Source organism: Calliopsis andreniformis, chromosome 1 (assembly GCF_051401765.1).
Source record: "Calliopsis andreniformis isolate RMS-2024a chromosome 1, iyCalAndr_principal, whole genome shotgun sequence".
NCBI lineage: Eukaryota > Metazoa > Arthropoda > Insecta > Hymenoptera > Andrenidae > Calliopsis > Calliopsis andreniformis.
In genome coordinates this window covers 707,829-727,311 of record NC_135062.1, presented here as the reverse complement: position 1 = coordinate 727,311, position 19,483 = coordinate 707,829, and the positions used below count along the sequence as shown (strand labels likewise).

Sequence of the window (19,483 nt, the reverse complement as noted above, 5' to 3'; positions counted from 1 at the left end):
TAGTCTCATGCACCCTCAATGAGCCACACGTAGGACTAAGACCCTATCACAAATCCCTCAACGACACGTCCTCGCTTGGCTAACCGTCCCAACTCTATCTTAAAAATACGTTGACGCTAGCACGGTCAACCTGACATGCTTCGCGTTCTCGAGAAGCATTATTTGCTGACTGCGCAAAGCAAGAGAATTGTTTTTTTTTCTCACTCTCCATCTGAAGGACGCTTTCCCACATTACATACCAAATGTCACATAGAACACAGGGTACACGCCTTTGCAGTCACACAGACTTTTACTATTTTTTTTTTTTTCTTTTCAGTTTCAATCGTAGTCTTTTAATATGCTACCCTAAGAGTACTAGGTGTTCTCCGATACGTTTAAACGTACCGCGCAATCTCTTCCACCAGGTACTTCCAAGTGTCTCTAAAATACCTCCCGGATATCGTGATGCCGACAGCACTCGTACACACAGTACATTGAGATACTACACTATCACTACCGCCAAATACCTCCAAATGTTCCCAAAAACTTCTGTGACAGTATTTCCAGGCGTCGTAGTCTCGATAGTATCCACACAGGCAAAACCGTCGTTCGAATACATTATCAATGTTATGACCTCTATGTCATCCATGATATAGTTTTCTTTTCGAACCTATGAAGATGCTTAGCAAAACTTTTAAAGGATATTTCTTACCTTACTAATACGGTCATAATAAATTCCAAAAACTTAATGCATTTAACTTTTGAAAAATCAATTTATTATTTAACAGACAGAATGTAAGAGCATTAAAAAGAATGATCAGAGTTTCACACGTATGTACAAGAATGCATAAAAAGTTACGAAGCAAATTAATTATTTTGTGAATTACTTCTATTATTAGGGGAAAAGAGAAAAAACAATCATAATCAATTACGCATAGTTAGAGTACATATTATAACACTAAAATAATAACAATGAACGGAGCTATTACAAATAGTGTACATTTTGTATCGCTAACACGGTTCATCGGACAATGTAATATCATCGTCTTCTAATCATTCTCCCTTCCAAGTTCGTAAGCGGTCTTTCGGTGCTACCTGCGGCTTTTCACTTTTGCCCAGAATTTCAAGATTTTCTAATAGTTTAGTGATTTTAAACGGACCTATGAACTTGTATTCCAGTTTTGCCCTGCGAGTATCACTGGGACATACGAAGACCGTATCCCCTACATTAAACGGAGTATTGTCTCTACGGTTTTGATTAAAAACTATATTTTGCTTCTCGGCATTCTTTTGTAACCGTTCGAACGTAATCTGCCTATCCCGGTTTACATCGATTTTGTCCTCCGGGATTTTTAATTCCGCCTCTGCCAGAACTGCTGGGCCCATGCTACGCTCGATTCCAAATAATAGCCGCGTAGGTGTAAAACCCGTGGATTTCTGCACGGTTGTATTCAGTGAAGACTGAACTTTAATTAGCTTGTTCGGCCATTCTGAAAGTTTTGATAATTGGGTCGTAAGTAAATTTGTAACCGTTGCGATGTATCTTTCCGCCTGTCCGTTGGCTCTAGGTGCTCCCGTAGCAATAAGATGTAATTGAATGGAATTCTTTTTACGAAATTGTTCTAAAGGTTTGTATGAAAAATTCGTTCCCCGGTCAAAAATCACTAAACGAGGTGTGCCGAAAAGCAAAAGGCGATTCCGAAGTACCTGCAACGTTTCCGCACCACTCAAGGTTTTCAATGGAACAAGCTGCACGTACTTCGTAAAGGCATCGACAATCACGAGAATGTGTTTATAGCCATCTTTTGATTCTTCAAAGGTTCCTACACAATCACAATGAATCATGTCAAAAGGCACCGGTTGCTTTATTATAGAGTGTAATAAACCCTGCTTAGGCCCAGTATGACGTTTGCATACAGTGCAGGTTATACAATGCTCTATGTATTTTTTTATAAAATCATGCATCCGGAGAAACCAATATTTTTGACTTATTTTGTCGAAAGTTTTATCGAAGCCTGCATGCGAGTTTTCATCGTGATATATTCTTAGTAGACCGATTCTGTAACCCTTTGGAACAAAGTTTCTATAAACGATCCGACCATTGTCTTTTCATATTTTTCTACAAAGTATGTCGTTCTTAAATTCAAAATCGCTAATAATGGAATTTTTTGCAACGATTCTTTCTGCTATTATTTTAGTTTACGTATCATTACGTTGAGCAACCTCGAGCCACGAACCTTCATGTACAACATTGACCCGGTAATTGGGTTGTGGATTTCGACTCAGGTAGTCAACGTGTTCTACACATTTTCCTTTACGGTATTCGAGATCGAACGCGTAATCCTAAATATAAATCCACCACTGTGCTACGCGCAGTACCAAGTCTTTTTTTTATTACACGTTGCTTTTACCGCGCTACAATCAGTTATAATTTTAAAATTTATACCTAAGAGATAAGTGCGAAAATACTTCAAGGAGTTCACTATAGCCAGAGTCTCCAGCTCGTACGAATGGTACCTGGGATTCCTCGGGGGTCGAGCGCCGGCTAAAATAAGCGACAACACGCAAATCCCCTTCCATTCTCTGAAAGAGTATTGCACCATACCCTAATGAACTTGCGTTGGTATGCAACTCTGTTTCCCTCGCGAGATCAAAAATGATCAGTAATGGGCTGTTACTTAATTGATTTAAAATGTATTGTCTTGCATCTTCTTGTTCCGTACCCCATTCCCACGACTGGTTGTTCTTTGTTAATTTTGTAATGCAAGCAGTCCGAACGGAAAAAGAGCGTATGAATTTGCGGAAGTAGCTAGCGAGACCCATAAATTGCCGTACCTGACGAACATTCGTAGGAATCGGTGACTCCAGCAGAGCTTGAACTTTCTCTTTACTAGGTCTAATACCTTTGGCAGATATTTCTCGGCCTAAATAATCAATCGTAGTTCGAAAAAAGGACATTTTTTTTTATTTAACGAGAACCCGGACTCTGACTACGCCTTCAAGACCTGTTCTAATCTATCCAACCCTTCTTCGATGGTTTCCGACGGAATGAGTATGTCGTCTATGTATACTAAGGTAGTGAAGTAGTTTCCTTTACCTAGCCGATCAAGTTGGTCATCAATTAACGGTAGTGGGTAACGATCCTTTATTGTAATTTTATTTAGCGCTCGGAAATCTACACATAACCGATCCGAACCATCTCTTTTCTTTACAAGAATAGCCGGACTTGCAAACGGAGATACGCTTTCTCAAATTATTTCGTTTTTTAACAAGTCGTTTATAATATCACGTACTCGTTCGCGTTCTGAAAGGGTTAGACGATAAGGATTATAGTGGATTACCTTATCCTCCTTTGTAACGATCCGCATTTTGCCGGTAGTTACCTGACGGACCTTGTTACCTGATACTAGCAGGTGTTCGTACCGTTTCAGTAGGGCTTCCAATGGTCTATGTACGGCGTCGTCGACGGTTGTTGCCACAAGACACTAACCCTCTGACGATGGTCCACTTCGGACAGATGACTTTGAGAGGCGCTCTAATCTTAACCCGAAGGAATCCGTGACCATCCTCAAATCGTCCCGATCCAAGACGTTCTTGCCGATTATTACATCATGCACTAATTGTGGGTCGGGCATGACAAATAAGTCAATCTCAACAGCGATGTCTTGAAATTTCACGACTTCTGTGACACAACCCAGTGTCGCCAGTTGCTGACCCCCAAGTCCTTGGAATGTACCTGGGCGTACAATGATGTGGCTACCAATTTTCTTAACCACCGTTTCCTTGATCAGCGAGCATTCCGCTCCACTGTCCAACAAACACTGTAGCATTTCGTCGCGAATGCAAATCGGCGTTAGTGTCTCCGCGTTTGATGCACAAGCGTTCACTTCCGATTTTGTTCCTTTGTTGCGGAGCGCGCGCTGCTTCGACCAACACTGTGCTTCATTGTGTCCTTTTTTTAAACAATAGTTACAAGAGATAACTGCTTTCTTCTCTGGTATTCCCTTTGAGTCGCAGTTCGATCGAAGCTTCCGTTTTCTACACTCATCAACCGTGTGTCCGTATTCGCTACAACCGTAACAGCGTCTTTTAGGCAAACGCTCGCGACGATGTTGCTCTCTTGATTCTTCTCTTGAAGCCTCCTTTTCTTTCGGTGCTTTCACTAACTGTGAAATTCCAACAAGCAGCGCTGAGGTAGTTTGATATTGGCCATTAATCATGGCTTGCCGTACGTGCTGATCTGTGATGGCGCCGATTATTAATTTGACGTACTCCTCCTGCTTAAAAGCTACGTGAGTCTGTTCTAGATACGCCAGCTTTGTTCTCGCGTATTCGGCGTACGTAGTACCATGACTGCTGTCGTACGATAGGGCGCGATTTAATCGTTCGTGTAATTTTTTCTCTGAAACGAACACGGCACATAAATCAGTGCGAAACTTTACCCAAGTTCGCGGTCGCCCTTTCCATTTCTGGTACCACTTTTTACCCGCACCAGTCAACGCATGAGTGGCCATACACAGCCGTTGTTGGTCCGTTGTGCCCTTCGTGATTTCCTCCACTAAATTGCATCACACAGCGGCGTCATCCGTCAAATCACCGCCACCGAACTCAGGTAACGCCTCCATCAGGGATTGAGGTGCCGCCGATGTGCTTGCGATCACCGCCGTTGGTGCGGGCTGAGCTGCTAGTTTTTCTAGTACTTTGCGAACAATATCTTCAATGTTACACACTGCACTTTCACCCTCCATTATGGGCCACAAAGTCAAGTCACACGACAGAAACACAAAAATAGAGAACTCGCGATCCAAACAGATAGTATCTGTCTATCGCGCAATTGAATTCTCACGCTCGTAGGTGTAGAATTTGCCTTGCGTGTTCGCACGCAGTGTTCACGTATCCCACTTCTGATGTCAGAAAAACTACCCGAAAGCTTATTCTTTGCACAAGGTTCTGGGGTAAGTCTCATGGGATTCATCACAGTCCTCTTACCAAAAGGCATACCCTTCTCCACTCCGTGGCCAGATCCTTTAGGAACAATATTCCTATTCTTTAGCAATGCGGTGTCGGCCGCTTGTTTTCTCTAAACACTCGCTCCTCTTCCAAACAGTCACACAACACCCGATAGCTGAGAGGCCCAACGTAGCCATCAACCATCGGTCGCCAACGGGACTGTTTAGTCTCATGCACCCTCAATCAGCCACGGGTAGGACTAAGACCCTATCGTAAATCCCTCAACGACACATCCTCGTTTGGCTAACCGTCCCAAACTCTATCTTAAAAATACGTTGACGCTAACATATAACTGTCGGGTATTAGGTGGGAAGGTGATGATTTCAGCCCTTAACCCTTAGCTGTACAGTAATGTTGCGGACGAGAGCCGCTCTCGGGTCTGGTCGCGACTCTCGTCCGCGACTGGTAGTCGATTCGGCTTCCTTTGCTCTCGGTCGCCGAGATAATTGGTACACGACCGGAGAAGCAAAAAAAAGGGTCTCGCTCGAGCTCGATGCCCGAAATCAATGACGTCAGAAAAGACAAGGGTAGCATTAGGGATTTAATAGGAAAAATTGAAGTTCCTTATTTGCAAACAGATTTTCACGTAAGTAACACCAATCGATTCCTTGTGCTCTCCCGATAAAAATGATATCAAATACGACATGATTCCTATTATTTATAATAAAGATATTTAAATAATAAAGGTTGGAACCCTGCGACGGTTACAGAGAATCGTCAAAGTTACTTTTCTATCAGTTCTTTACGAGCTAAAAATGACAGTAAATGAAGATTTGGCTAACAGAATTTATGTATATTATATTTAATTGATGTCAGAAAGAAGATATTGAAAATAAAAAATAAAAATTTCTAAACATTTAAAACGGAACTTATATGCTTTTTGTGTTACGCTTTCATTTCCTTAATAATTTCAGTCATTAAATAACTAAACACAAAAATATGAGGGAATAATAGGGAGTTAGTGAATTGGAGAACTTTTCGTAGCATTCTAACATGCTACGACGAGAGCTGCGCTCGTCGAATCAACTACCACTCGCGGACGAGAGTCGCGCTCGGGTTTAGTCGTGCCTTAGAATCGACTACCATTCACGGACGAGAGCAGCGCTCGGGACTGGTTGTGCTTAAAATCGACTACCACTCACGGACGAGAGTCGCGCCCGAGTCTGTTTACATAATGCAATGGCATGACATTTCGTTCTACAAACCAAGTTTTATGTATCTTTGTTAAAAATAATCGGAATCATGTCGTGTTTGACATCATTTTAATCGGGAGAGCACAAGGAATCAATTGATGTTACTTGCGTGAAAATCCGTTTGCGAATAAGAAACTTCAATTTTTCCTATTTAAATCCCTAATGCAACCGTTGTTTTTTATGACATCCTTGTTCTCGGGCGTCGAGCTCGAACGCGATGGTTCCAAGAATTGGTTTCTCGGCGGCACGTATCAAACAAGGTAGTGGGGATAAACCGCGGCTCTCGTCCGTGTAGACGAAACGGCTCTTGTCCGCAACATTACTGTAGCGTGAGTAAGCCGATCTTTAGTTTTTGGACTTTCAGTCTTACTCATCTATTTTGTCGTGCTTACCGATCTCCGAAAACACGCTTATCTGAGCAAACTCCGTGCGTCACAGCTAAGGCAGGGATAGTTTCCCAACACTTCAACTCTGTGTTCGAATATGCCATACATATTTCTCAAACGTTTTATGTTCGTACGAGTAATTCTGCAACGCTGCGAATCTCTGCGAACTTACGTTCCCGTGCCGATCTCTCAGTCTAGTCGCGCTAACAGAGACATGTTGCACAGACTAAAAAGTTACTGTGTCTCTAGTAATTGTAAGTCTCTTGCTTCATACCCGGGACGACTATCCGTTTTTCCTAGCTCTGATTTCACGACCTCGCTACTGAAGAGTTGCAAAATCGAGCACCCTGGAATGGCACACTGAGTTCTTTCATGAGCCCAGGAAAATACTGATTTTTATTACTGTACCGCAAACTAATTGCATGTAAAAATGTTCTTTACTTCTTTTTAACATTTGAATTTTTATGGTTTTAAATTATGCACTTGAACATTTCAGTGAACTTTTACAGAATTTTTGACGTATTCAAAATGTGTGAAAATTAGTGTTGGGAAGAACCCAACGAAGACGAGTCGGAAAACCACAGAAACCGAAAGAACCGAACAGCTTGAATGGTTTCGGGTAGCTCGGATCGTTCCGGGCGGCTTGAATTGTTTCGGGGCCCCGAGTTTTTTCGGACGGCCCAAATTTTTTTGAGCGACTCGAATTTTTTAGGGCGGCATGAAAGTGTTTCAGACACAATTCTTCAACTTTTTCCAGTACTTTATCTGGCTGGACAATGTCAAAAAAGAAAGTTCGTACCATCCTGTCGCCAGATCCAAGTGCTAAAAAAAAACATACAATGTATAACGAATCGACGTCGTCAAAAACGACACTGTTCTATGTCGATCACATGGCAACCCACTTGAGTCCTTAACAATTACAGATTGTCATTTCTTAAATGTAGATTTTCCCTCTCTCCAGAATTAAACGAAGACTTTGAGAAATGACAGTGCATTCAAACCGAATTTTATTTTTAATATTTTAGTATGAAATCTTTTCCACGTTATTTAAAAAGGTTCAAGCTATCCCTTTATGAGAGAGCAAAGTTTTCGACTTTCTAAAAATGTCAAAGCAACCCCTTAATCGTAGATAAATATCAATAGTATTTTCAATTAGAAAGTATGCTTTTCCATTCGATTAAGTATCTCTCCACATGCGTTGCGAGTCGTCAGAGGCTCACTTAGGCCCAGAAATGCCTAGATCTTTAAAAGCTCGACGCCTCGTCGAAGCCCGAACACTAACCTTAAAGGGCATGGGTCACTGTTACATTGGTATTTTACGAAATATAAAATCGTGTATAACTAACAAACTAAGCGTTTCCGAGAATATTGCATGGGAACTTTTCGATTTATTTTCTTGTCTTCTACGTACACCTCCGAGTTTTCCCACGAATTTAGAAACACCCTGTATAAGCAAAGCGCACACAGCGTAAGCGATTATAGGCACAAAAACACACGAAGAAGCTTCGGCGTATGCGCGACGCGATACTCACTGGTTTCAGTGCTAACAGTTCGAGCGTTAGTCGATGAATCACTGAATTTTCAGCGAATGTGGATTGAGTTCTCTAGCCGTTTATACAAAATTTGTCGCCTTTTATACCTACTGGCGGAACTTTCCGATAGCCAGTCAGAAACAAGGAATTTTCCAATTGGTGCGCTAGTATCATCGATTTCGCATCCCCAAAGGGCGATCGGTAGATCTGTGGTGTACGAAAAAATTTGACCTAACAGTACGCCCAAGCGGCGCGGTCACTTGAGCGATCCTAAGTATATAACGGGTTAACGTGTCGCACTATACAGAGTGTTTGGATTGTCTAATGAGTTTGCCCTTAACTTTACGTTGCTAAGCTAAACAAAACGTTGGCTGGCTGTACTTTTATGATGCAAAATTCAACACCCTTTCTAATTTAAAATCTCATAGGGAGTGTTTTGACTTGCCTGCTATGGTGGAATTAATTTCAACAGGCGGCTCAGGGTCACCCAGCCCCTCACGCACCTTTCTGGTGGGTTCCCCCACCACGACAGTTCCCCGTGCGCGCGAATGCACTTTCCGCGCGTGCGGAATATCCGTGAGATCACTCCTCTGTCCCACCAAAAAGGCGCGTGAGGGGCCGAGTGACCCTGAGCCACCTGTTGAAATTAATTCTACCGTAGATCGTAATGAGTAGGCAGGTGTTAGATATTATTCAACGATACTCTTGTATTGTATTTTGGTAGTCGCAGATGCGAGAATCGTGATATATGGATATGTGGATTGAACAGACAGTTGACGTGAAAGAGGACATGTTAACCCTTTTTATCCCATACTGAGTAGTTTAAGTTGCACTATGGATTGCAACGAATTGACAAGTTTCTTGTTATTCCACGATATTCATCAAGCTATTTGAATGCTGAATTTTAGATCGTGTAGCTTTGTCGAGTGTAGTAAAATCTCCGATCAGCTGTTCAACACAGCTGTTCGGGCAACTAATGCTTGAGGCCTCCTCACAGGCTCATTTCTGATGATTTTCATTAGATTACACGCTTATAACTAACGGAAGCTTCAATGGCGAAATCGTTAGTTTTGATTTTCGACTTACTTTAATATCTACAGTCACCCCTTAGTGGACACGAATGTATACAGATTTCTGGAAAACAGAGGATTCCAGGATCAGATCCTTTAGCTCTAGAGATGCACACTGTAACGTTCGCGAAATGTTGGCTATACGGTGTTTCCATACGCTATATTCATCCAACAATCATGATTAATTATAACAATTGTGGCCGCGAAACCCTAAAATTTCTGCTTTTGAGACTCTTCCAAAATAAGTTATCGCCAATATATATGAATTTTTGTCGTATTTTAGTGTGTAGAATTCATACCTACGGTATTTCCTACATGCAACCGGACACCCTATATAGAGTACGATGCTCTAAAAGTGATTGTATAAGCGACGATCTTCCTGTGTCCATGAATACTTGTCAATTTCCAAAAGCCGTACATTACTGCATTCGTATCGACTTTTAATTCAAAGTCAATGTTATCTAAATTTTATTTTTATTTTTATTTTTTGACAATATTTTTCATGTAGAATCATAACCATTGTGCTAATACAATCAGTTTTGTGACACTCTATGTGTAGAAGGTGAAGGCGCTTAACTTGATCGCTTTCAATTACTTGCAGATTCTTTGTTATGTTTTAAATAAAAGGCGAACAGTGTTTAAAAAGAATAAAAATAAAAAGAAGATTAAAAATTTTTCATTTATGTCAAGACATGGCTGTCAATTTATTTGAGATTCTTAGATGTAAAATATGTTGCATTTAACGTTGTAATTCGAAAGTGTATGAATAGATGAACATTTATTTAAAATTATTAAGGTACATGGGTTTAAAATCCAGTAAGTTAATAAGTAATTGAACATTACCGAGTTAAGTGTATGATCCTATATGAATATAAATATACAGTGTGTTTGTTTTGCCGGAAAATGTGTAATTATCTCGGAAAGTATCCATGATGCGGAAAAAAGTTTCAGATAAATTTTATGTGATATTAAGGAGAGTATATCATATTTGACTTTGCGTTGACCTTGCCATGTGAAGGTCATGTTTAAGTTTTCTAATTAGATTCTATATTTTTTATTAGATATTCTTGTAGCTGGCGTCAAAATATTTTCAGAACATTACTTATTTATGTGTGCATAACATACTGCATCGTGTTAATGTTCCACGTGCGTTTGTGATTCCTCCGTGTATGTCATGCAGTGTATTGGTATCGAATAACTCTAATGTCGGCACGGTGGTTCTTTAACCTCGACGTCTTTAACACGAAGTCAAATATGATATGTCCCCCTTGATACCGTACATCACTTATCTAAAACATTTTTCTGTATCATGCACGGTTTTTGGGATATTTATACATTTCCAACTAAAACGGATCTACTGTATATAAATTGCTTATAAATTTGTTATTTAGATTTGTTCCGTAGTAATTTAGAATTACATTAAGCATACAACTTTTAAAGTAAATTTTCTTTCAAGTAAATATGAATACGAGATGTTCCGTTATTGGTGATACAATCGTGCAGGGGGTGATTCCTCTTGAAAAAGAAGTAAAAAAAAAAACAATTCAATCTTCTTTCTTTCACATGTTGCTCTGTGTATTATGTTTTGAGTTATCGGATTTCTCTTTTTCCTTATGTTTGTGTTTATAACCATGCACAATATTATTATCTGCTTTTTGTCTATATTACTGTCATTGTTACTTTTCTACTGCAATGTTGTGCACGGAATCATTTCATAAATAAGAATAATGTATTCCCTTTTACAAATATTTATTGAGATAAAAACTGTTCGAAGTTTTGACGATGATGTTACATACATAATTGTACTCTTCTAAGTTGTTATGCATCGCTTGCCGTGTATTACACATGTTTGTATATTTTAATTTTTTACAAATCAAAGTAATGTTTGCTTTTAGTTCTTCAACGCTTTTATTATTTTTGAAATTCACTCTTGATTTAATAAAACACTGTAAAAAGAAATCAAGGGGTGTTAAATCCGATGTTCGTGTTACGGGCGGAGTCCGCCCGGCTTTGAAAAGGAAGCTCGGCCACGATGCGCGAGTATATCTAAATTTCTATTAATCAAATATCCAAGAAGGATAAAGGTAAATGGGTTAGGAAATCATCTAGTCCCATACGGGCCCCGCTATGCGTGATTGATTTTCCGGAGAGGTGGAGACTTATGCTAATACTGTATTTGGGAAAGTAAAATGATCAACACAAAGTATATATGAAGACAAAAGGAAAAATAAATATATTATAGTCTCTGATACTTTAACAAGTTATTGTTTAATTAACAACAAGATTAACAATGGATAATCGTATGCATAAAAAGAAATTGGAAAGAAAAGAATTGAAACGCACTATGGCGAATGAGCACGCTACCGTAAAATAATCATTTTGATATATGATGTTAATCACAATTATATAATGTTAATCAATGCGCGTATCATACAAAAGAAAGAAATAGAATATTCACATATATAATCGCAAAGAAAATATTAGATCGTGCTGTGCACGTGGATCTCCCTCGCGAAGATGGCCGTAAGAACACCAAGATAAATCCACGATATCGACTGGCGATATCGATGTCCTTCAAACCACGTGGCGAAACAAAAAAGGCGATAGCTCATCTACAACAATATGAAGAGAAATTAATATATAATCAATACAAAAGAATATGAGAACAATTCCAGACAATCATATATATAAATCAAAACCAGATAATACTCAAAAGACTCACGCAGCTGAAGAAATCGACGCAATCAATCCTTTCCAGAAATCAAATCCAACATTGAGCCAAATCAAATCCTTAGGGTATGCCAGTTCGTTATATAGGTTGCAAAATGATACAGTGTAGACTATAAATGCTGATGATACTGTAAAGAAAAAAGAGAGCACACGCGGAATGGTTAAAGAGTTAAATCTTAAATCGGACTATGGTTTTCCGAATGAATTGCAGAATTTTACATGGACGATTGAGTCTATTCACTCCCGTGAATCTATGCTTGAAACAATTAATAATTGAGAAAAAAACAAAAGAAAGATAGAGAGAAAGAAAGGATAGGTAGGATCCTTCGTGGATCACCAATACAGTGATCTTCTGCCGTATCCGTGAGAGGTCCTGACGAATCAGGTGAGGCAGCGTGCGGGAGCCGTCGCGCGATTTGTCAATTCGCATTTCGATATATCGCATGTGCTCTCCTTCCGGTTTCCTTCACAATTTACCGGTTGCTCAATATTTTGCGCAATGCTACACACGTACAACATTCTCTATTGCTCCTTACAATCAACGACGGTCAATAATTGTTAAATTTGTTGTAATAATTTATACAAGTTTTTCATATTTTTGCGGGAAACGCTCGGCGTTTTCGTCGCATGGTATCGTCGCTCGCGCGTCCTGTCGCGTCGCGCGCTGTATACAGTTTTTGTGCGAATTCCAAGACCAAACGCGAAAGGTTCTCATTCCAAATTTTTGAAACGCCGTTACATTACAAAGTTTTCCGCAATCACTCGCAACCGTCCCAATTCATGCAAGATACGGGTGCATTGGAACCCTATGAACAATTTGCAATTAGCTCTAACAGGCATCACGGACGACAAGATGCTTGACTTGCAACAGAAGGTGTCGACCACACACTCGGTGCACACTCATTCAAGCGCATGAGAACCCGCAATTCCAAACATCGTGATGTAACGATAGTTGTTACGGCTAAGTTGTTCATGCTCACCTTTTCGAGGCTTCAAAAGAACACACACACGCACACATACATCCTCACAAATCTTACACACATTCGCGTCGTCGAAAGTCGACGATGATTCCAAGGAGATCATATAATACAACACAACAATTATAATTTAGAATTTTGAACGTCAAAGGCCAGAATGTGCCAGACTAGGAAATTCCATAATGACAAAGCATTGTGGTGACACACCCCGGCCGACGTAATGGCCGAAAGTCAAAAATTCGAAAAATTTCCTGTTCAGAACGTAACATTCGCAATGGCTAACTGATTTTATCACTACGAGCAATCTAACATTCATATTGCTCATTGAAAGAATTTTCGACACATTTATAGTTAGTACACGTATCCTGAATGAATTTTTAAATTCAATTTTCTCATAATATAATTCATTATTTCTATCAACCGGAAGAAGATATATCATACAGAATAGTAATAAAACATCTACACCACTCAATGAATATAGAAGATATTAAAGACAATATTTCTGCTCTGAGGCATTCAGCAAGGAATGTTATCAAGGCCAAACAACGACAAACTAAAGAACTTCTTTAGATATTTTTCGTTAATCTCAAATTTACGGAAAACAACAAAAAGATGTCTACAAAATCTGCGATTACTGTGTAGTTTAAATAAAACCTCTCAGAAAAGATAACGAACCTAATCCAGTGCACGAAATGCTAGCTCTATGGTCACTCAAAATCATAACTGCAATAGGCCATTTGTGTGTATTAAATGTAACGGCTTATACAATACTATCAACTATAAAAAATTTAATGACACCCCAACTCTGTGCTCTGCGTGGAGGATCTCATCTGGCAATTATAGAGACTGCCAATTTTATTGTCATGTACATCAAAATAATCGCAACAATAGCAATCTTTTCATACACCAAATCCTACCTACAATCATGAGCTTTTTAATTCAGAAACCAGCATTCACCCCAAAATCAACCGTTCCAGACATGATCTACGCAAAAGCAGTAAATGTCAATAGGGATAGTATAAATCATAATTGAAACAATAATAACAATGTTTAATTAATTAATTCAACAAAACAGAGTGATATTAAATATATTAACAATGATCATTACCATAACAATGATTAAATTCCTAAGAATAGCTCTATGGAATGGCAATGGTATGGCCTAACATAAACAAGGAATTAAAGTATCTTTTAATCTGCAACGTATAGATATACTACTTATTAGTGAAACCCATTTTACAGAAAAATCATACTTTAAAATTCCGAACTATAATAGTATATAGCATATCAACCATCCAGGCAACACTGTTCACACAGAATCTGCGGTATTAATTCAAAATTCCATTGCCTATTATGAGTTATCTAATTACGCGAAGGATTGTCTACAAGTTGCTTCTGTTAAGGTAAGAAGTTCACTGTACAACTTATTTGTTTTCACAGTCTATTGTCTCCATCAACATAACTTAAAAAAAGAAGACTTTGATGACTTCTTCGATACGCTTCGCTAAAATTTATAGCAGAAGGCATTTATAACAGTAAGGACATTCTATGGGATTCTGGACTGTTTAACTATTGTAAAAGGCAGGGAATTAGCGAAATGACTGCAGGAGAAAGAGTACTTACTTCTATCGACAGATACCCTTAACTTATTGACTATCAGCTCAAAGGAAAAATACCAGATCTTTTGAATCTCTTTGTTACTAAAGGGATATCAATATCCCACATGAACGTGGAAACAAGTTACGACCTTTCTTCGAATCATACTTCTACAATTGCCACAATTAGTAGACAGGTATTGTTTAGGAAGAAAGCTCCTATGTTGCACAATTCCAAAACTGATTGGGAGCAGTGCAAAATTTAACATAAATGCGAACATGAACCTGAAGATTAAGTTAAAAATACCCGATGAGATAGAAGAATATACTAATAGATTTATCCCTTCGATTTAAGAAAGAGCTCAAATAGCTACTCCAAGAACTACTGTATACATCCCAATCAATACTAAAAAAACTGATTGCCGAAGAGGGAAAGGCCAGAGCAAAGTGGCAAAGGAGCGATACTCCAGCTGACAAAACTAAATATAGGGTGGAACATGTACACGTTTCAATACTTTAAGGAGTGGAAAGGAATTCCAAATGGGTTACAAAATGTCCCATAACATAGAGTTCGCTTTTCTTGCATTTTGCAGTAATAATTCTTTAATGTTAACATACCTATACGGCAATCTAATAGTCGCAGAATTTTGTAACTTCGCGAGTACATTGAGAAGGAAGAATAGAAGAGAAAAATCTTAATACATTTTATTGTATCTCTTACGGTTTAATATTTATAAAGCTTTAAAGATCGAAAATGATTATGGGAAAGAAAGTAAGTAATGCACACAAATAAAATGTAGACCAAAAGACTGCCGGCAGACAGCTGTTCAACCTAACCCAGTAAAACCATTTGAGATTGACAAGTCGGTGTCTGCTATTACAGTTTTCGTTGCAGGAGCAGTATTACAGACACGTAGATGTCTAATAAATGCAAGATGGAGATAGCCTGTGATTCCAAATTGGAAACGCGACTTACAATTACAACTCCCTTACTACACATACTACTGCACGAGCCACGTGAGCTCGGCGTTTCGTATAGTTGCGAAAAGTCAAGAGAGAAGGCAGATGTGATTCTTAAGCACATTTTGCAGAAGTGTTTACTCCTAACGGCGATGTTCCTAATCAAATTACCTATTCAATACCGTGTCAATGTCAGAGTGTGTCAAATATTACACGCCGCAAGAAATGCCATTCTAAAACTCTATTACTGTGACCCAAAGATCTAAAATATACTAAAATTATTTTGATACCGAAGCCTGGTAAAAACCCAAATAACGTCGCGTTCTATAGACCTATTAACCTATTTCCCATTATCTCTAAATTATTTAAAGGACTTATACTCGTCAGAATTAAACCCCTCCTACATTTTATTCCTGACCATCAATTTGAGTTCCGGTAGTAACACTCGATAGTTTAATAACACCATCGCGTAGTCGATACAATCATTAAAAGCTTTCGAAAATAACCAATACTTCACATTGATATCTTTGAACGTGAAAGAAGAGTTTGACAGGGATGGGCATGATGGTCTTCTTTACAAAGTTAACTCTCAATCAACGATTATTTTCATCTGTTTAAGTTGTCCAGAGTATAAAAGTATTAATATACACAGCTTTAGGGGGTGAATCTGCACCTCTGGACGAGTGGACATTTCTACAAATAACTCGTCCGCAAAATTGTTTATAACATTGAAAGTTAATGTTAACTTTTTTATTGCGTAATCGTATTCAGACCGTTTTGCAGAGATAATTTTCAAAGAAAGCATATGCCGCAAACGAACCGTTTAGTCAGGAAACATAAATTAGAAGATCACGTTAATTACCTTACTTATTCTCTTGCAACAAGAAATCAAAAGATTAAAAAGAATTTGATCGATGGGCCTCGCTACTGGATGAAAATTAGGGCTTTTCATCATGTCAGTTAGAGGAGCTTAACACGTTAAACGCCGCATCGGTCCCTAGAGACCGGCGTTAGACTTTTTGTTTACGCCGCGTTGGTTTCTAGGGAACGACCTCAGACTCCACTTGACGGCAGAATGCAGCGTGAACAGAACGACAAGCAAAATAGGCTTGACGTTTAACGTGTTAACCAGATTCCTTGCTAGCAATCAGCTCAGAATGTATTATTTTGACTGTTGACCGTAATAATATATAAGAAAAAAATTGTTCTTTTAAACGAAGCCTCATATTCCCTCATATGAAGAAATTTTATTTTGTCGTTTCGATTTTTTTTATATAAGATAATTACCCTCTGCCCGGGTTGTACTACGAATAACGGAACATTCTGTCTTTGTAGTAAGTCATAATAGTATGCTCCATTTACATATTTGGTTTCAGAAAGAATCTAAAAAATATGGATATAGTCCAAAATTTATACGCATGCAAGCACTACATTTTTTTTTGTTTTATTTGGTTTATGAGCATCCTGGAGAGCAAACGTTGTCAAAAGACAAACAGATACGCATCTTACGAAATAATGATTTTAAGATCACAGACAAGTTGGCAGAAGAATTCAGCACGGTTTACACCAAAGAAATAAGTTGGAAAATGTTTGTACCACCTTTACCGAAATATAACGGTAAGTAATCATAGTTATTAAGAAAACGTTTTAAAACAAAATAGAAAAAAAGCTTGCGATCAGAAACAGAAACATTAATACTATTCCAGTAAAACTGTTAATCCTAGTAACAGAATCTTAGGTCGTACCGTCCCACTAGTATTGTTAAATTTGTCGTTGTAACATTGAAAATCAATTTCTTCGTGAAAGTTTATAGTATAAAGCGAAACACAAAAGACGACTATTTTAGAATTTAGAACTTTTGGCATTTGACAAGAAATTATTGAGTTAATAGTTAATAGACTCTCGTCATTAACTGGAGATCATCAGCTAATGCTTTCATTTTTTGATATAACCCATCCGTAAGAAACTGTGTCATAATTCTACATGACAACGTGGTTCATGGGTATATTGCCGCATTATTTAAATATTTTATATAAGAAAACACGTTTCCTGGCATGTGTACCGTGTTTAGTACATGTGACTTGGAAATGACGCTCATTGTTAGTCGGAACCACTTCCGCAGTGAATCTGTTGATCGATGCCTTCATTGAGGGCAGAGCTTATTGTGTTTGCAGTAATGCAGTCCACCACCGTCGAATTCCTTGAAGCATAAGTCCTTGATTAAATTATGACAAACGCTTCTGCTCATTGTTCTAATAATTAATTGGACTGTACTAATATACAGGGTTTCTAAACATGCGAGACATTTTTGGAGAATAGATTCTACATACGTAGACAATAAAAAAGGTTCATATGACGCTTTGTTTTTTGGTTACATGCTATTTTGTATTATGTAAACCGCTAGTTGAAATTCCGTAAAAAGTGAGAAAAACGTGGGAAATCCTAATATACCCGAAAGTGCATAGTTCTTTAGTTATATACTATTTTATATTGCGTAAAACGCTGGTTTATTTCTTGCTCGTACGGTCCACAATTATTGCGGCTTTTTAAATAAGTGGAGCACGCTCATGGATTTTACGAAAAGTATCACACAATATAAAATAGCGCATAACTAAAAAACTAAGCATTTCCGGATGTACAGGGTGTCCTAGACCATCCGTCGACCCCTATTAACATGGAGGGGACTGATTATTATTGAAAATTAAAAAAAATTTTAATAACTAAATCGAGTACGCTCTATCGAGTGGTGGTAGTTGTAATTTCCGGTACTAACCGGAAATAGGATTTTCAGACCGGAAGTCGGTTTTTAAAAGGGACCTGGTATTTTTGATTACATATTCAGATTGTACGTAAAAGAATATAAAAGTTTTGTCTCAGACGTTTTTCTCGAAAATGCTTCCGTTGGACAGAAGATGAACTACAATGTATGAATTCACATTTTTTAATTTAAAGATGTAATATTTAATAATGAATTTGCACAAGTTACAGGACAAACAGTAAAGGACAATATCTTCTCTTAAATAAATTAAGAGAATAAAGAAGATAATAAACTATAAAAATAAACAAAAGAGTGACAAGGATTAATTTTGGAAATAAGCAGGAAATAATTAGGTATCCAATACTGGTTCACGTAACTTGAAAAAACAGGTGTGTACTCGAATTAGTTATTAAAATTTTTTTAGTTTTCAATCAAAATCACTTCCCTCCAATTTAATAGGTATGAACGAGTGGTCTAGAACACCTTCTATATGCACGTGAACTCTTTTCGTTGTCTTCGTATTTAGAATCTGCTCTCCATAACTGTTCCACATATTTGGAAACATCCTGGTTATGTAGAGAACATCACTAAATATTTCTTACTTCTCGCATAACTGTAAACATGCTAAAATCATTCCATTTGTGAATCCCAAGAAGAACCAATCATTACCCAATCGTGGCAGGCATGTAAACTTGTTAAGTATCTAGGGCACAGTATTTAAAAAATAAGTGTAAATGAAGGCCTATTGTATATACACAAACATATAATTATTAATGAACAATTTGGCTTTAAATCACAACATTCTACTATACAATGAATTCTCAAATTAACGAAACATATTTCATTGGAAATAAATAAAACAGAATAACAGTAACCTCATTCTTAAATTTGAACAAAGTATTCAATACTGTTTAGTATGAAAGGCCTATGTACAAACTATTCATACTTAAATTCTTAATTTATATCATAAAAATAGTTAAAAATTATTTAAAAACTAAAACTTTCACAGTTACAGTTAACGTAGAAAAATTAATAATACAACACATAGCAGGAGAACCAAAAGGCTCATTATTGGATCTAATCCTATTTAGCATTTACATAAATGGTATCCCAAAAAACGTGAATGAATACCCTTTTGGTCTTAATAACCTCACAATTCATTAAATACCTAACAGTATATCTACGTTTTAGAATTTTTCAAAATATGGAAATTAACAATCAACATTAACAAAACAGACTTAATCTATTTTACTCTTATAAGAATTAAAAATCCACCACCTTTGATATTAAACA

The 19,483-nt window shown here is 37.9% G+C and overlaps 2 protein-coding genes across 11 annotated transcripts in view; one reads left to right on the top strand and one right to left on the bottom strand.

Annotated features, from left to right (window-relative positions):
- The window catches only part of LOC143188062 (general transcription factor 3C polypeptide 1), an 84,812-nt gene that overhangs the window by 38,727 nt on the left and 26,602 nt on the right, over window positions 1-19,483 (top strand). For all 10 annotated transcript variants that reach the window (XR_013003466.1, XR_013003462.1, XR_013003475.1 and 7 more), the window contains one exon: window positions 16,809-17,049. Coding sequence is in view for 4 of the 10 variants with exons in the window: in XM_076392111.1 (XP_076248226.1) it covers window positions 16,809-17,049 (241 nt within the window). In the remaining 6 variants the exon portion in view is untranslated. The remainder of the gene's footprint in view (window positions 1-16,808; window positions 17,050-19,483) is intronic.
- Window positions 3,327-4,727, bottom strand: LOC143180033 (uncharacterized). The gene is made up of 2 exons (XM_076379558.1): window positions 4,577-4,727; window positions 3,327-4,381 (listed from the first exon to the last, which is right to left on the bottom strand). Exons 1-2 carry the CDS (start codon window positions 4,725-4,727, stop codon window positions 3,465-3,467), a joined length of 1,068 nt encoding a protein of 355 aa, XP_076235673.1. The 3' UTR covers window positions 3,327-3,464.

Excerpts from the sequence above, each read along its gene's own strand:
- LOC143180033 (XM_076379558.1), bottom strand. The coding sequence starts at position 4,727 with ATGGAGGGTGAAAGTGCAGTGTGTAACATTGAAGATATTGTTCGCAAA. Across the intron at positions 4,382-4,576 it reads GTTACCTGAGTTCGGTGGCG|AGAAAAAATTACACGAACGA; the intron begins GTGATTTGACGG and ends TGTTCGTTTCAG.